Source organism: Rhyacophila brunnea, unplaced genomic scaffold (assembly GCF_057557595.1).
Source record: "Rhyacophila brunnea isolate RB1 unplaced genomic scaffold, BYU_Rbru_1.0 scaffold_20, whole genome shotgun sequence".
In the NCBI taxonomy this organism is placed as follows: Eukaryota; Metazoa; Arthropoda; class Insecta; order Trichoptera; family Rhyacophilidae; genus Rhyacophila; species Rhyacophila brunnea.
The window spans coordinates 20,414,339-20,430,785 of NW_028232860.1; the positions used below are offsets into that span (position 1 = coordinate 20,414,339).

General features: G+C 34.1%; 1 protein-coding gene across 1 annotated transcript in view; it reads right to left on the reverse strand.

The window, feature by feature from the left end:
* tst (superkiller complex helicase subunit twister) overlaps nt 1–16,447 on the reverse strand; it is a 34,819-nt gene that overhangs the window by 11,262 nt on the left and 7,110 nt on the right. Inside the window, exons 8-15 of the mRNA XM_085947951.1 lie at nt 11,116–11,299; nt 10,856–10,993; nt 8,380–8,494; nt 7,636–7,762; nt 4,989–5,093; nt 3,674–3,830; nt 2,555–2,699; nt 964–1,286 (exon numbers count right to left, since the gene is read on the reverse strand). Coding sequence (XP_085804077.1) covers nt 964–1,286; nt 2,555–2,699; nt 3,674–3,830; nt 4,989–5,093; nt 7,636–7,762; nt 8,380–8,494; nt 10,856–10,993; nt 11,116–11,299 — 1,294 coding nt within the window. The remainder of the gene's footprint in view (nt 1–963; nt 1,287–2,554; nt 2,700–3,673; nt 3,831–4,988; nt 5,094–7,635; nt 7,763–8,379; nt 8,495–10,855; nt 10,994–11,115; nt 11,300–16,447) is intronic.

A 16,447-nucleotide genomic window follows, 5' to 3' on the forward strand; every position in this document is an offset into this window, starting at 1 on the left:
TAGAATTTGTGTTTACACATTGTATGTTTAATACGTCTTCTCCCCATTTGCTCTCACTTATAATGTGTAAACAGATAATTCAAGACAGATATATATATCGTGGGGCTACTGCCAAAAGTTGGTAAGCCTCGAAATCATGTTTTATTTTTATTTTATATTTTATTTATTTAAAATAAATATCATCGATTGTCTACCAAGAGCTCCTTACATATTACTGCGTATTGGTTAATATTTGGCACCTCGTTGGCACATGCTTTCTCGAATTTTATTAATTTTTAAAACCCAGAGGCTTTGGGACATATTGCCATTTTGTGTGTTACCACAGAGAGTCCACATTGAGTTCATACAAACAAATTATTTACCTTTCAAGCAGTATGCCTACCCCATTATCAAGGTAATTTGTGCCATCTATCAGTGTTGTGAACTTTTTATTGTTTTCTGAATCATTGATTTTTCATTATTTTCGTCGTGCTTCCAACAGTTTTTTTGTAAAAAGTATTATTTTATTTATACACTTATATTAGCTGGATGTTTTATTATTTTTCTTTAAATGTTTTAATTAGACATTTTATATTTTAAGGCATATTTAAGTATATAATTGATCACATAAAAAAATTTTAATTCAAGACATTCACAACATGACATTTAGAATAAAAAGTACAAGTAAATCAACTAGAGAAAAAACAAGGTAGAGAAAAAAAAAAAAGAAAAAAATAATTTTATGTTATGGAGTAATCGCAATTTGAAGTTTGACATGCCCTTTAAAATTCGGCATAATGCTAATTTCTTTGTGCTTAAAGTACATTTTGTTCTATATATCGGATGACCTAGATTTTTTTTTTATATCTATATATATACACATAATCCGTTCTTAACTCTAAATACCTAAATTATCGACTTACCAACTTTTGGCAGCAACCCCACTACATAAGGTAATAGATTTGACAATTATAAAAATCATACCTTGAAAATTGATATAGAGAGCCAGTTGATTGACATATCTCCCGCAGACGATCAGAAGTACCCTCCCAGGAGCGAGCAACTTTAAGTTGGCACTCTGTTCCAACAGCACCGGCATCACGTCGTTCATCTCCTGGATGTAATCGGATGCCACATCGTGAAACTCGCCCAGCATGCACAGATGTGGAGAGATTGGGTTCAGTTCGACGTGCGAGATCTTTTCTTCTAGCTCCTCCAGTTCTTTCTTGTAGGTTTCGGCTTTGCTTTGAACGCTGAATTCGCGGAATGAACGCCGCATCATGCCTTCGATGGAGACGCTGGTCGCTCTGTTCAGTGACAACATTCCATATTCAGTACATACCCAAACATATTTTGAATCTTTGATGATATTTAATTTTCAGGATTACATGTTTTTGTAAGTGTTCTTTAAATAAAATTGTTGATTTGTAAATATTTTTTTTTTTTAATATCTCATATCTAGAAAACAGGTTCAGAAATAATATGGACAATAATTGAGGCATCTAATTACACCCACGATAGCCGCGTGGCTTAAGCGCCGGTCTATAGTGTCGAGGGTCCCAGGTTCGAATCCTGGGTCTGGGAAGTACACAAATATTGTTTTTCAATTTGTGTATGAATCAGAGTATGGACCTAATAGGTTGAGCAAGTGGCTGTCATCCATTTCTCGTAAAAATAAAATCTGTTAATACAAACCTCCACTCTGTGGGGGCCCATATGATCCTATTAGGATCGGACATGGTCGAAAAATAACAACACCATAAAGTCTACAATTCAATATTAATGGGAAATTACGTTTTAGTGTGTCATACATAACCAGTTTTTTTTTTCATATTATATTTTCAAACTAGAACAATATGCATATTTCTATTAGCTGATTAACCTCTATTTGTAACATCCATGAAAAATAAATCTATCTAGCAATGGTGTGCGGCAGTGGCAAAGGGTGGAGGTAGGCTGTTAAGATCCAACATAAATAATGCACACTAAACTTTGTCAGCCAAACGTTTTTATTTTTATTGAACTAAGACTACAATGTGTAGATAGTGTTTATTCTTTTTTAAAATTCAATTAAACCCTGCCTAATCCAAGCCATAGTAGATGATAGTCAAAAAATATTCATTTATAAAATATTTAAAATTATGCCATTAAACCATACATAATTTTAGATATTTTATAGTTAGAAGAATATTTTTTATCGATTGCGGTTTGGTACGCAGGGCTTAATGACTTTCAAAAAACTAACCAACATCATCTGTAATATGTATTCTTGATTCAACAAAAACAAATAAGTATGACTGAAAAAGTGTGCACTATTTTTGTCGGATCGCCCATAGCACACCTAAACTATTTTGGTTTGGTTTAGACAGGGTTTAAAAACTAACCAGCACCATTTGCAAATTGTATTCTTAGTACAACGAAAACAAATACGTATGACTGACAAAGTTAAGTGTGTATTATTTATATCGGATCTTATCAGCCTACCTCTACCCTTCGCTATATTAAATAGTGTTACATGATTCATTTCATTTATCATTATCAATTATGTAAATATAGAAACAGTTTGAGAAGTTACCTTAACAGAGAGAGCATGGTGGCATACGTGACTCTGAACTGTGAGGACAGCTTCATTGGCTTTCCTTGCATCATAGCTTTGAGGGTCATAGCATCCGGAACATCTTTCTTGCACAGGATAATCACGGCGCCCGTGTCATCAAGACCTTCGCAAATAGAAGGAAAGCAATATCGATTGTGAAAAATTGTGACTAGTATAAAACATTGACATTTTAATGTTGTGTATTTGAATTGGATAAATTTTCACCACAACTGTATATCGAATATTGTCCTATAAAAAAAGCTATCGACTTAGTACTTTGACGAAAAAAAAATATTGGAAGGAAATTATTAATTTTCCGATGGGGATTTTTTTACATAGCAAATATTTCCCTCTTTCGTAATATTTTCAACCTCCTTCCTATCTCGAATTCTCAAGAATCAAATATCGACAGCTTAATCTGCGAACTAGGTAACTCCATTTGGGCAAATTGTTCAGGAAGGAGAAAAAACTCTATAATTCCAAAAATACATTTGCAAATAATTTGTTTTTACAAATAACCTGCACTGTTAATTAATTTAGCTTCCCTTTTATATATAAAGAAAATTTATATACAGAGCGGTATTGTTCCATTTACGTTATTGGATATTTGGCACCTGCAGTTGGCTGTTTTGTGTGAAGAACGATAATGCATTTATTTATAGGCTTAGGAGTTTGAAAATTAGTGTGAGCATAGAAAATATGCTTTATAACAAAATGCCATCAAAATCTCATTTTTGGTCAGAAGTGCAGTTAGCTGGTTTGCAGATTAAGTAGTCGATATGTATTTCTTAACTTTTAAATTGTCGTATCGCAAGAATCGATTGAGAAATTACAAGCTATAAATCTAAATTCATAATATAATCAATTCTTCAAAATGACTAGTCACAGCATTGATAACTGTACCACAACTAAAAAAAAAAATCTTTTTTGACAATGCTTTATGTTTTGGAACCGATAGAAGAGACTAGGGGGAAAACATGGTGGCAAAGTTTTAATTTTTTTCATTTATCTTAATAATTATCAAACTACCCTTGCTATACTTACCCAAGTAATTATTGTTAGTGCTATTTATTTCAATAATCTCGCAATATTATATACCTCTTCTTCCGGCACGGCCGGCCATTTGGATATACTCAGCGGGAAGCAGCGGCCTCATCTCAAGGCCGTCAAACTTCATGATGGAGTCGAAGATCACCGTCCTCGCCGGCATGTTCACGCCCATCGCAAACGTCTCCGTCGCAAATAGTATTTTCACCTTCGACGATTAACAATAAAACAATGTTAATGTCAGTTAAAACTAAATCCAATAACCATTTTGGATTTTTCCGAGACAAAAGCCAACATTCTCTGGCTCTGCTGAAGACATATGATAAGATTTATTGTATTTAGTGTGTTGTATTTGAAGGAGCGTACTGGAACTGTAATTAATTTCAATTCTTAGTACCCGTATCCCATCCCCAAAAAACCAGATTTCCACTTTTCAATAGCCTAGGTATCGAGAATTATTTGATATCTGATACAAATTTGAACAAAACAATACAACCCATTCACTTGCGTACAATGGTATGTGCGTGCAAAACGAATAACTTGCAAATCTGACAGCTGTCATATTTTAACCAGAAACTACATAAATTCAGAATACTTGTTTCTGACAAAAGAAAATTATTTTCGATACCGATTATATATGCAAACACGATTGAAATTGTAATCAGAAGTCATCTTAATAATAATTAGGTATATGATTTTCATTGCCATGTCAATAAAAAATATACAAGTGAGAAATATGTAGTTATACTGTACTCGGAATGGGTTCATTTATTCAATTAACCACTGACAAAGCAACCATTAAAATATTAAAGTTTATATCAGGGCTTTGAACCGGAACTGAACCGAAAACCGGAAAGACCGCTATTTTTGTCGAAACGAAAAATGGGACCGAACTGATTTTTTTCCCGGTTATTTCAGTTCGGTAGATGTTCACATACACATGTTAACATGATCTTACTCCCTACTTCAGTTGTCATAGGTGCAACACGTCTTACATCTTGAGTCTTGGAAACTGCGAAAATTGAAAACCCGAAAAACTGTTATTTTTGTCGGAATGAAAAACGTTACCGAACCGATATATTTTTTTTTTAACTTGAACTGGAAAAAAAAATAACGGTTCGATGCCCATGTTTATATTAGGTATTAATTTGAAATTATTAAGAATTGCATGTAAATTAAAAATTATTTTAATATTCATCAGCAAATCAAAATTTAAAAATGGCTTTGATCACGGGATTAAAGTGTAGCTTTGCTAATTAATATTTTCACATGTCATTCTATTTTAATACATGCACGTGTTTCGTTGTTATTTCTATTTAACGTATCGTCGAAATTATATGCACGTGGGCATAATACAGTAACTTACAGCTCCAGTTGAGAAAAGCATTTCCACGATTTCTTTTAAAATCGGTAAAATCCCACTATGATGGATGCCAATACCACACGCCAGTAAAGATTTCATTTTCATAACCTGAAAACAATAATGCAGAATGATTAACCCTTTCTAAGCGTTACGAATCCCGACTTAGTACAACAGTGCGCGTTGTGATTTCAAGCATCAATAAATCGTAATAAATGTCAGTCAAACATACACAAATAGAGTAGTAAAAAATCGGAGTCAAGTTCAAAAATGATTAAGACAGAACCTAATATTTTATGTGACTCTAAAAATAAACATTCGTCACCTAAATCTGATAAGAAATCACGAACAAGACTTCTTCATTGAAAAAATGCCAGCTTACTCGAGCGGCGCCATGACACTTACGAAATGGTGCTGGACTAATGCGTCGATGACAGATTAACAAGTGTGAACAGTTCAGTATTCTTATAGTCTACCGGCTACCATTTCGACAAATATGTCATACACATAATGAATAATAATATGGTTTATGACTTTTATGAGCATTTTTGTTCAGTGTGTTGAAAAAATATCAGTCATAAATAACTCATTTTTATAGCATCCAGGACATCTCAAACTGTGTAACTTTTGTTTGAACTCGCATACACATTGCAGCACTGCAGGCCGAATATAAATAAATCATCCTTGAGAACTACTGGCTATTTGAGAGTGATGTACTTACCACCAGTGCCTGGTTTGTACCTACCATTGACCCCGAACTGAATGGAATCGAATGACACATAGTTTATATAACAAAATGGTTTATTTTTCGAATACCTATTACAATTCGTAAAATATTAAATTTCAAACACTTTTTGCACTTCTAAATGCTTTATAGTCACCACAATTTTATTTTCAAGTTCATTTGTTTTTTTTTTATTATATTACTTCAATAACCTGGTACTAGAATAGGTAATCTCTTATTTTATTATAATGACGTGATAGTAAGTAACTCGAGTTATTTTCGACTATAAATATAAGAAGAATTCTACATAAAAAAAATAGTAGTCATGAATCAAACCCTTTTGAATAGTATTACGAAAAAAATAATTCTCAAGTGTCTGTCTCACACCAGCAGACGATGATTTGCCGCGCAGTGTATAAAAATTCAGTAGCGCGGGACCTGGTGTTTGCGTAATACGACAATTTCCGCATTTATGCGGGAACGGGCGTCTGAGTGTTCGTGTCTTTTCTTTATAAATGGCTGATAACTAGGGTAAATAAATAATTTTTGTCTGTTTCACCTAATACTATAACCAGAAAATAGTATTTAAAAATGTTAATCAATGATAAACAAAGAGACATATTAAATCGCGGACTTCTAGGTATATTTAAATGACACCTGGTTCAAATTATTTTCCGAAACTATAAACTCGCGGATAATATACTGGCAGATAGGCGAATGAATGCAATCTCCAAAAGCATTCCTTTTGTAAAAATATTTTGTAAATTCACTTTGATCAATGTAACTTTCGAATATTCTATTTAACAGTTTACGCACCAAATAGTTTTTAAATCACTAAAAAACAATATAACTTATTATATCGCAAACTCGTATCGTTACAAACACGTCAGTCAAATGTCTTCGGCGCACATGCACTAAGAAGCGATAAGACACTATATACGCGGCAAATTTGAATTGGCCCGATGACTGATATATTTTTATTCAAGACACGCTCCCGAAAAATATTTATTTAAATTAGATAGAACAAAAGTTTAGGCTATCCATTGACAGATGTCAAGAGAAGGATGATTTTTGAATAAATTAAATCAATATTCGAATTATTCGCGCCTGGCGGAAAGCAGTACTAGGCAAACGAAAATCGAAATGACTTTAGTCAGCTGACGCGCGGATGACTCGCGCGTATAGGCTGACTAAAGTCAGTTGCCGCGTTAGAAAGGTTAATAATCAGTTTAATGTGTTGATACGTTCCCATGTTTCCTGGAAGCCATAAGTTCGAAATGGCATAGCCGAAAGGATCCCATACTGGACATTAGCCCATTTTTTTTCAATTACGTAAAGGATGGGTGGGATGTCTCGTAACAAAAATCAGTATGTCGAAAAACAATACGTTCAAATAATTCAATGAGAAAATTTCAAAAAAAAGGTAGAAGAGCTTCTCTGCTACATGGACCCTGTTTTGAGTAGCAACTGCCGGCCACTAGCTTGCCGACCGTCACCATGTAGGTAGTCAATGCTCTACCACCTTCCTGCTTAAACTCTGTTTACCCCATGATCGATGATATTCACAATCAAGTCCGTCAACATAATTTTTACTAGTGTAACGATCCGTATTATTAATTAGCATATATGCATAAGTGTGCACAAAGAAATTAAAGCTAAAGGAATTACAACTAAACCTGTGTGAATCTCGATTACCCTAACCTTTGTGTCTGTGTGGAGTCATTCGTTTTTGTACGAAACAACGTACGTTGTTTGGTTATGATGACTTTTAATAAGAATAAATTTCAATTAACAGTTGATACATGACAGAAAGCAAAGAATAATTTGGTTGTTTTCATTTACTACTATGATTTAAAAAAATAAAGCATAATTTTTGTCATGAGAGATGATAAAATTATAAGTTTGAATAATAATTATTATTACACCCACCTGCGGCAGTTTCCTATCGGGTTCTTTTAATCTCTTCAAACAGCCTTGTATGAAGAAATCTATTCGAGCCTTTTCTTTGCTTGTTGTTAAATCGATTGACTGCAATGCTACAGCAATCTTATCACATCTGCAATACAAAATTTTATTTCAATTAACAGTTTACTTTTATAAAAATAATTTATAGGGGTTTTATCAGACGGAAGAGAATATTGTTTATGATGTAAATTATTGTCTTTGAATGGACCTCTTAAAAATAGAATAATATCTGTAGTTTTCAGCTGTTTATCTAATGTTTTAAGCTACATTAAAATCTTAATGCAAGTAGAATTTACACGACATTGACGCCTCCAGAGATTTAATGGTTTGTGAAATAGCAAAAATTCAAATGACATGCTAGAAAGCCTGGCAGATACATTATATTATTTTGTTTTTAGTAGTTACATACAATGTTATTAACTGAAAGAACTGACTGATAATATTGGTACGACAAGCCGAGAATACAAATCTGTAAGTGACAATTATTATTGAGGTAAATGACACACTGTATAAAGATACAATACTGCGTAAAAATGTCAATTGTTTTATTTCTGTTTTCAGCTTGTCATACGATAATGAGCAAAGATGGATTTGTATTAAGTGGTGCAAAACATAAAAGAATGCAGTGCCAGGTGTTGCCCTCTCCAATTTTAAGATATTTATTGGTTAAATTTAATGAAATAATGTCAATGTAAGCAGAAAAAACACCTGTTTCTAGAGAGAACAAAAGCAACCACGGGGAGTTTGTTGTGAGTTCGGAGGTGGTCAATGAACGCGACCCACATGGTCTTTTCTTGGTTCGGATTCAGGTGGTTTCGGGTGCCTGATGAGAGAAATATCACAGAATATAGATTACAAAATATAATGAAGAGGTAGCAATGCCGTTAAACAAGATATTGTGCTATTTTGGAAACAGGAAAATCAATTGTAGAAATAATTATGTGCCACAGACAAGGAAACTAAATCTCCAATCAAAAATTCCTAGTAAATATAAAGGATAATAAGGCTTCAAAATTATTGTTGTTTAATTTAATAAAATGCATTTTTTTTTTGTAGTACTTATTTCACTTTTAATCAATAAATTAGGACCAGTTTCGTCCCTCTGAGACGGACGAAATTGGTCCTAATTTATTGATTAAAAATGGAATAAGAATTACAAAAAAAAAAAAAATTGCGTTTTATTAAATTAAACAATACAATGCAGTTCCACCATGAGTTGACAGTTAACAATATAAAAGGCTTCAAAATTATATAAATAGATTATCTACAACTCATTTAGTGCTGAAGCCGCGACTGGCCATTATATATAATTCACATATTTAAATGTGGTAATTAAATATTAATTAACAGGCCAGCAGTGATTGTGTTAAGGAATGTCCAGGTTTATGCTCTGAAAATACCATAAAACCTCCATTTTCACCTACGTGGCGCATGTGGGCCCTTAAGCATAAATGAAGTGAAATTAAGTAGAATGAGCATTAAAAAACAAAATGTAATAAGCAAGAAATAAACTTGGTAAGTAGATAGATAATAACAAGAAATGCATTAACATTCAATATTATTAGATACGACAAAGCAATAGACAATTGCATAGTGCAATGGTTCCCAAAGTGTGTGCTGCAGGGCTATGACTACCTTATAGGGGCACCGTGGAATATTCAATTATTTTCACAGAGCCGTTTAAATGCCCATAGTTTTGGGCTTACATATGACTCATTACACTAATTCTAGTTATTTATCTAAAAACAAAATCAGACCCTTCCCCATACGTATGCGATGATATAAAGCAAGTATTGAGCGAAAATGAATGTTAGGTGAAGGAAATGAGGGTTAGGTTAAACTATTAGGTATGCTTTGATCGACTAAAGTTGTGATTATATTATGCTGCACGTTGCATACTATCACGTGACGTCACAATAACCTGCCGCTATGGGAAAAAAAGTGTGTAATATCATTTTATGGCTTGGATCGGCAGGGCTTAATGAATTTTAAAAAACTAACCAACACCATCTGTAATATGTATTCTCAATTCAATGAAAACAAATAAATACTGAAAAATTAACTATTTTTGTCGAATCGCCTATCTTTAGCATACCTAAAGTATTATGGTTTGTTTAGCCAAGGTTTAATTGAATTTTAAAAACTAACCAGCCCCACGAAAACAAAGAAGTATGACTGACAAAGTTTAGTGTGCACTATTTATGTCAAATCTTAAAAGCCTACCTCCACCCCTCGCACATGGTAGCACCCATATTAACCGAAGTCTTTGTCGTGAAGACTTAATTAAATCGTGTTAAGCATCAAACAGTAGTGAGAAATAAATGAAAGTTTTTGTTTACCATTTATTGGCTAAAAAAAAAATGGAGTTTTTAATTAAACCCCGCTGTGTTGATAGTTAATATTTTTACCAAAGACAAAAATTTACTAATCATGCATCTCGTTTGTAGAAGCATTGACTGTTTTAAAAATGCACACAACAGTTCAATTCTTGGTGCAAAAAATTGAAATGAACACAAATATGAAATTTTATGTCTATTGTTCAATACAAATTATAACATTATAATTGTGATTATATTGAGATGCACGTCGCGTACTATCACGTGACGTCACAGTAAGCTGCCTCTACTGGAAAAAAGTGTGTAATGTCGTTTTTCGTTTTTTCTTGGTGTTACTTATTGTTGGTGCTCCCATCCCATAGTACATTTTAAATCTTTAAATGAACATTGTCAGTTAGCAAAATCTGCCGAAATCACCAGAACAACAATGAGGTCACCTCACGCGTACTGCACTGCAACGACACCTGCATGACTCAATGAACATTTTTTATCATTTTCTACATGCCTACACATTTTCGAATCATGTCAAAATTGTGTTTTTTGATTTTAGCGGTTGGTACTTTGTATTTTCTATAAGAATGTTGTCTATTATCTATGGTCTGCGGGTTGGGTTCCGTTCTAAATATTATTGAATTTACAGACTTGTTACTAGGTTACTCCATCATTGAATTTACAGAGATCGTGTTCATTCAAAATATTCTGCAAAATGACGAAACCATAGACTAAATTTGTCGCTGTGACAGCGTGACAGTATGCGACATGCATCTCAATATAGTCACAACTTAAGGCTTTTGTATTTCGTAAATGAGGTAAATTTAAGAGGTAAAACAATGGTAATGAAGGAATACCTTTTGGTCCAAAGTTTTGATTGAATTTAGACATGGCTGATTTTTTTGATGCCACTGCCGCATCGAATCCTTTCTGTAAGTAATTGCCGTCTTGGTCAATGATGGGAAACAGGTTATCTTTCGAGCTTCCACTGGATCCTGAGAAAATGACAAGGTACAATTAAGCAGAGATTCTGATACCAGTGCATACAGGAAGCTCATTAGTTGATCACACAATCTCGAAAAAAGGAAATATTTGTGAAATTAGGGTTGAAAGGTACCTGTGTAAAGGTAGTGACAAAGTGGTACTGGGCGTTTCTGCGTGGAGACAACGTAAACCTTCCTTTTCTTTGTTCTTCCGACCCAATCGGCAAACTCTAGCGAGTTGGGAACTGTTGCGCTCAGCATCACAATGCTCACATGTGGAGGTAGCAGGATAAGTACTTCTTCCCATACGTAGCCTCTCTGAAATTGGCATATTAACAGCATTTTATTTTATAAAAATTCTTGAATATCATTATAGAATTCTATAATTGTATACTCGACTTATTTCTATGATCGTGGGTAATCGTTGACCTTAAACAAAAATTACACGCAAAGTATCAGGTACCGATTGGATAGTCTTGAATCAAAAATGGCCTGAGTTACACATTTTTATGGTGGTGTTATTAGAAACCCTAGGCAGGATATGCATTGAGGTGTCTCATTGACTCTAGCGACAAGTATGTCTATTGCATTATTTTTAAAACAAATGCTATGTTTATGCATTGGGAGTAAGAAGGTAAGCAATATATTATTTATATTCTCTTCCAGGAGTACTTTCATTTATATTACACCTGTTTCACCGTGTACTTATAAAAATAAAGATTTTGCCCATCAAATGCTTGATACTTGTGATTGATTTAGCCGGGTAACACATACAAACTCGTCTCAACTGCAACATGACAAATTTGTCGATGTGATTTTGTTGGCATTCACAAAAGACGTGTAACGTAATGTACCACCGCACACGTCATTTCAACATTTTTGGTTGAAAATGATGTGATGTCGCATGTAACATATTTAGAAGTGTACATCATGAATGTCGCTTGTGTAGTTCAAAAAGTCGCTGCTACTCCATACTGTTTTACAGATTGCGAGTCGCATTCCAATCTTGTACCTAAAGTAGTACTAATGATCGCCGCACGACTGCGGAGGGCCTATCAGCGTCAGATCACGAGATCGGTGATCATAGTGAAATGATATATCATGTTAACCTTTTAACAGCCCAGCTGAAAGTACTAGGTATACTCCCCAGGGCCCAGGAATTAATTATATTATAAAAAAATTAAAAGAATAGTGAAAAGTTTAATATAATGCACTTACATATATGACACCTCAATTGAAGTTCGGCGAAAAAGTTTTTCATACACAATTTCGTGAAAATGTCTGAAAATTTTCAGGTGTGGTAGGGTTGTCACAACACTGCACTTACAAGAATTAGTTGAATTTTTTTTTTTTTTTTTAAATATAAGTATTTTGAAAAATAAATTTTACAGTATTTTTGTAAAATGTCACCATAAATACTTATAGCACTAAGAAGTATACTAAACACATTAAAATCACTAAAAACTTTCTTGTGTATGGAAAATTTCGAAGCACGGTTCAAAACACAGAGCAATGTCGCACTGCTTGCACAAATACCTAGTTTCTTTCCGTCTTTTCTGATTTTTTGTATTGGCACATACATAACATCTTCTTGCCGCATTAATTTTATTGTTAGTAGGTGGTATTTTACCCAAAAAATGTCTTTCTGTTAGCCTAGAGGGTAAAGGTGCTTTTCGCTTCAAAAGAGTTTTTGGTTCTAACTTATGTTTTTCGATCAGTTGTCCGATGACTTTCAATTGAAATTCACCCAGCGGTTGTTTTTTTCCAGTTTTTTGTTGGAACAATACATAGGCATTCAGCAGAGATAAATCTATCAAATGGAAAAAGAGTTTATTGTACCATTTGACAGTTTTTCTTGTCGAATTTACAGAAGAAATTATCATATCACTACGATCCACAGCACCCATGTTTTTATTGTAATCAACAATGCATTCCGGCTTGGAAATCGGAAATTTAGTCAGAGCCCTATGCACAATCGTCTGTCATAATTACAACAAAATTACAACAAAACACTAGAGCCCTATGCACAATCGTCTGTCATAATTACAACAAAACAATATGCAGAAAGCCTTTCATAGTTATGATCGAGTTGTCTATGGTCCACCAAATCTGCAATAGCTTCGTTCTGTTTTTCTATTGAAAATATTACCATATATAAAAATTCTCTTTTTCATAATTTAGGTAAATTATTTTGTAATTGTTAAACGATGACAAAAATATGAAAAATATACAAAATAAATTCAATAACTATAAATATACAATTAATATTTAATACAAATGAATAAATGTCTCCGCAATTAGTGAATAATATAAGTTATTTTTTGACCATGTTTTTCCCGATACGGTAACACTTGCCGTTGAAATGTCAGATTTTGTCATTTACAATTATTACAAATATATGCCATGATGTGAATAATTGATTAGTGATTAAAACTAATATTACCATGTTGGTGTGTAGGTAACTAAGTACTTATATATTTCAACTACCTATCTATTGGTTTAATATTACATAAATATCTAAATCTGAATAAGAAAAGTTAATTCATAATTCATTGACACTGACATTTCAATTCGATAATCGGTTTTACTAAATTAAGACATGTACAGAATCAAGAAAATAAAGGAAAATGTGTCGTATTAAATGTCACGGATATTTAATAGTTGTTCAATACCCATATTGAGATCAATTGTTAAATGAATTTGAGTGTATTGGCCGTTTTAAAGCCACGTCAATTTATTTTGACAGCAGCTGTCAGTGGTAAATGGCAATACGGAAGGGGGGCAAGGGGGCGAGTTCATAACAAAAGTGGTCTATGGTTAAGGATTCCTTATCTCTATAATCTATAGTTAACAGATGGATTTCGGCTACTTACAATTTTTACTGTTATTTTATGGTAAGTACGAATAGAGCATCGGGCTCTTATAGTCTACTTTTCCAGTAGGTTTGAATGTATTGTTGTGAATTGTGGACAACATCGTAACATCCTTTTTATCCTTCCACGCCAAAGCCATAATTTCGTCAGTATGGAATGTATCGGTTTCCCCTTTTTTCAATTTCTTAGTAAATTTGGGCATCCCAATTCTGTTTCTCCTTACGGTTCCACAGGCATTCGTCCGGTGATCATAAAGATACTTGAATAACGTGGGCTGCTGTACCAGTGTCAATGTACAATGTATGCTCTAGTTCCAAGTATGGTCCAAGCATCGTTACCACCACGTTGCCCGATATACCGCTGTAATTATTTTTCTCAATTTCAGTTTGTTTCCCAGTATAAATGATTACATCTAAGACAAAACCAGTTTTGCAATCAGCCATTACAAAAATTTTTATTCCGAAACGACTAGCCTTCGTCCTGATGAATTGGCGGATAAAAGTCGGCCTTTGAAAAGGAGAAGACTCTCATCAATACATACGTTCTGATATGGACACATGTACTGCTTGAAAGAAATTTTCAGTTCCTTCAGGACCTGTCTAATTTTATATAGTCGATCTCCGGGAACCTGCGTTTCATTGTCACAAAAATGCAACATTCGATGCATCAGTTCGAAACGATTCCTGGACATGGTTTCGGAATAACACGGTGAAAATAACAATCTGTGGATAGACCAGTGTTCAGATATTTTATTCCGTGAATTCCTTGACATTAGCATACACAGCCCCAAAAATGTGTACATATCATCAATTGTGCAGTCTACCCATGGCCGTAGACGATCACTCAAAACTGTGATATTTTTTGTGGCAAATACAAATTGTCTGTTGGTCTCTCCGACTAACATTTCGACAAAAGAGTTATCGATGAAACATTTGAAATAGTCCATTTCGAGTGCATCCGAAGTCAAATTATCAGCTTTGCATCCCGAAAAGTTAGCATCGAAGGAAAATGCGCGTGGCTCAAACATATCCGATTTCCACTCAAATGTCAGTCTTTCAGTGGATTCCGGTGTGATAATTTCACTTTCATCGACTTCCAAAGTTTCCTCAAGTTCGACATCCGAATCATCACTTCCATCGTCTTCAGATTCAACAGTTTCGATAAGGTTATCGATTTCACCAAATTCGTCGATCTCATCCATTTTGAATAATAAAATTTGTAAAACTAAACTCGTAAATAAAACACTTTGTATACGCAAATCGAATCCGAAATACAAATAAAAAATAGTCACAACACTTAGTCCTTCGTCAATTTCTATCTAAAAACATCGAAAATCTTTCTTTTCATTCAAGTTTAGTAGGTAAAATCTAAAACAAAACTCGTAAATATAACACTTTTATAAAATGTGAAATATAAATAAAAACACTTGGTCACTCAACAGAAATTAAATTTCAATATAAAAACATTGAAAACATTCCAATTATAACGCAAATCTGAATAAGAAAGCATTCCGAATTAGCATCCCGACTAAATGATATTCCGGCGTCAACTGACGCATCACTATCGAATCATACCAACTGCCTATTGTACAAGATATCCCAGTGTGCAGGGGAATTTTGAGCTAACCCTGATTTGGCCTCTCGGGAAATTCCCTTATTCTCGCGATGTATGCGCCGTACAAATGTTTTTTGCTTGCAAGGTCTGATCAGAAATGTAGTTACACGTTTTAAAATTAAGTAAATAAATATTTGACTCATACAAGCGCGCAGAACGGCCCGACGTATATCGTACGGTACGGGCGCCTGAATCGCCGCCGTGCATGACGTATTCGTTACGTTACGGGCAGCTATCAGGTTAAGAAATATCCTTCAAACGCTATGCATTCACATATTTCTGACTGATACTAAATGTACCCAATATTTCCGATAAATGCAAATCACTGCTCTTTGTCAGATGTATAATGATGTTTATCCGTTTTGACAGGAGGTCACGTTGTATCACTGTCGAGGCTATGTGCGTGCAAGATACTTGCAACATTACGGAGGGTTATGGTTTATGACCATATTCGTGTCGAGTCGACTTTCAATGTGCATTGCGTGTAACATATAACACAATGTTTTGCTAGTGTACAATTTCTTCTTTTTTCTTCTTTCACCCTGTCACGCCCCAGCATTGAGGCATAGGTACGAAGTGTCGCACATGTCCCAGCCACATAAAGCGTCTCTTCGTGATTACCTCAATCACCAAGGGGTGCTGTGTCCCTTCACGGACTCGAGTGTTTTAACCCCTAAGATTCGGCGGAGACATCGATTCTCAAAGCTCAAAAGCTGAGACCTTTGAAGCTTAGTAAGATGCCATGTTTCACAGCCATGCAGGAGCCCATATAGCATGCACGTAAATGAAAAAATATCTTATGGTTAGGCTGACCAGGCTAAAATTTTTTCCCCATATTTACATAGTATAAAGACAAAATAATATTCTCTACATTGGTAGCTTTGAATGCATTATTTTTAAATAAAAAAAAAACGGCAGCCTGCAGTTGACACCTTGCGTACTTAACGTTATTTGTGATGGTGATTATTAATCTAACCTA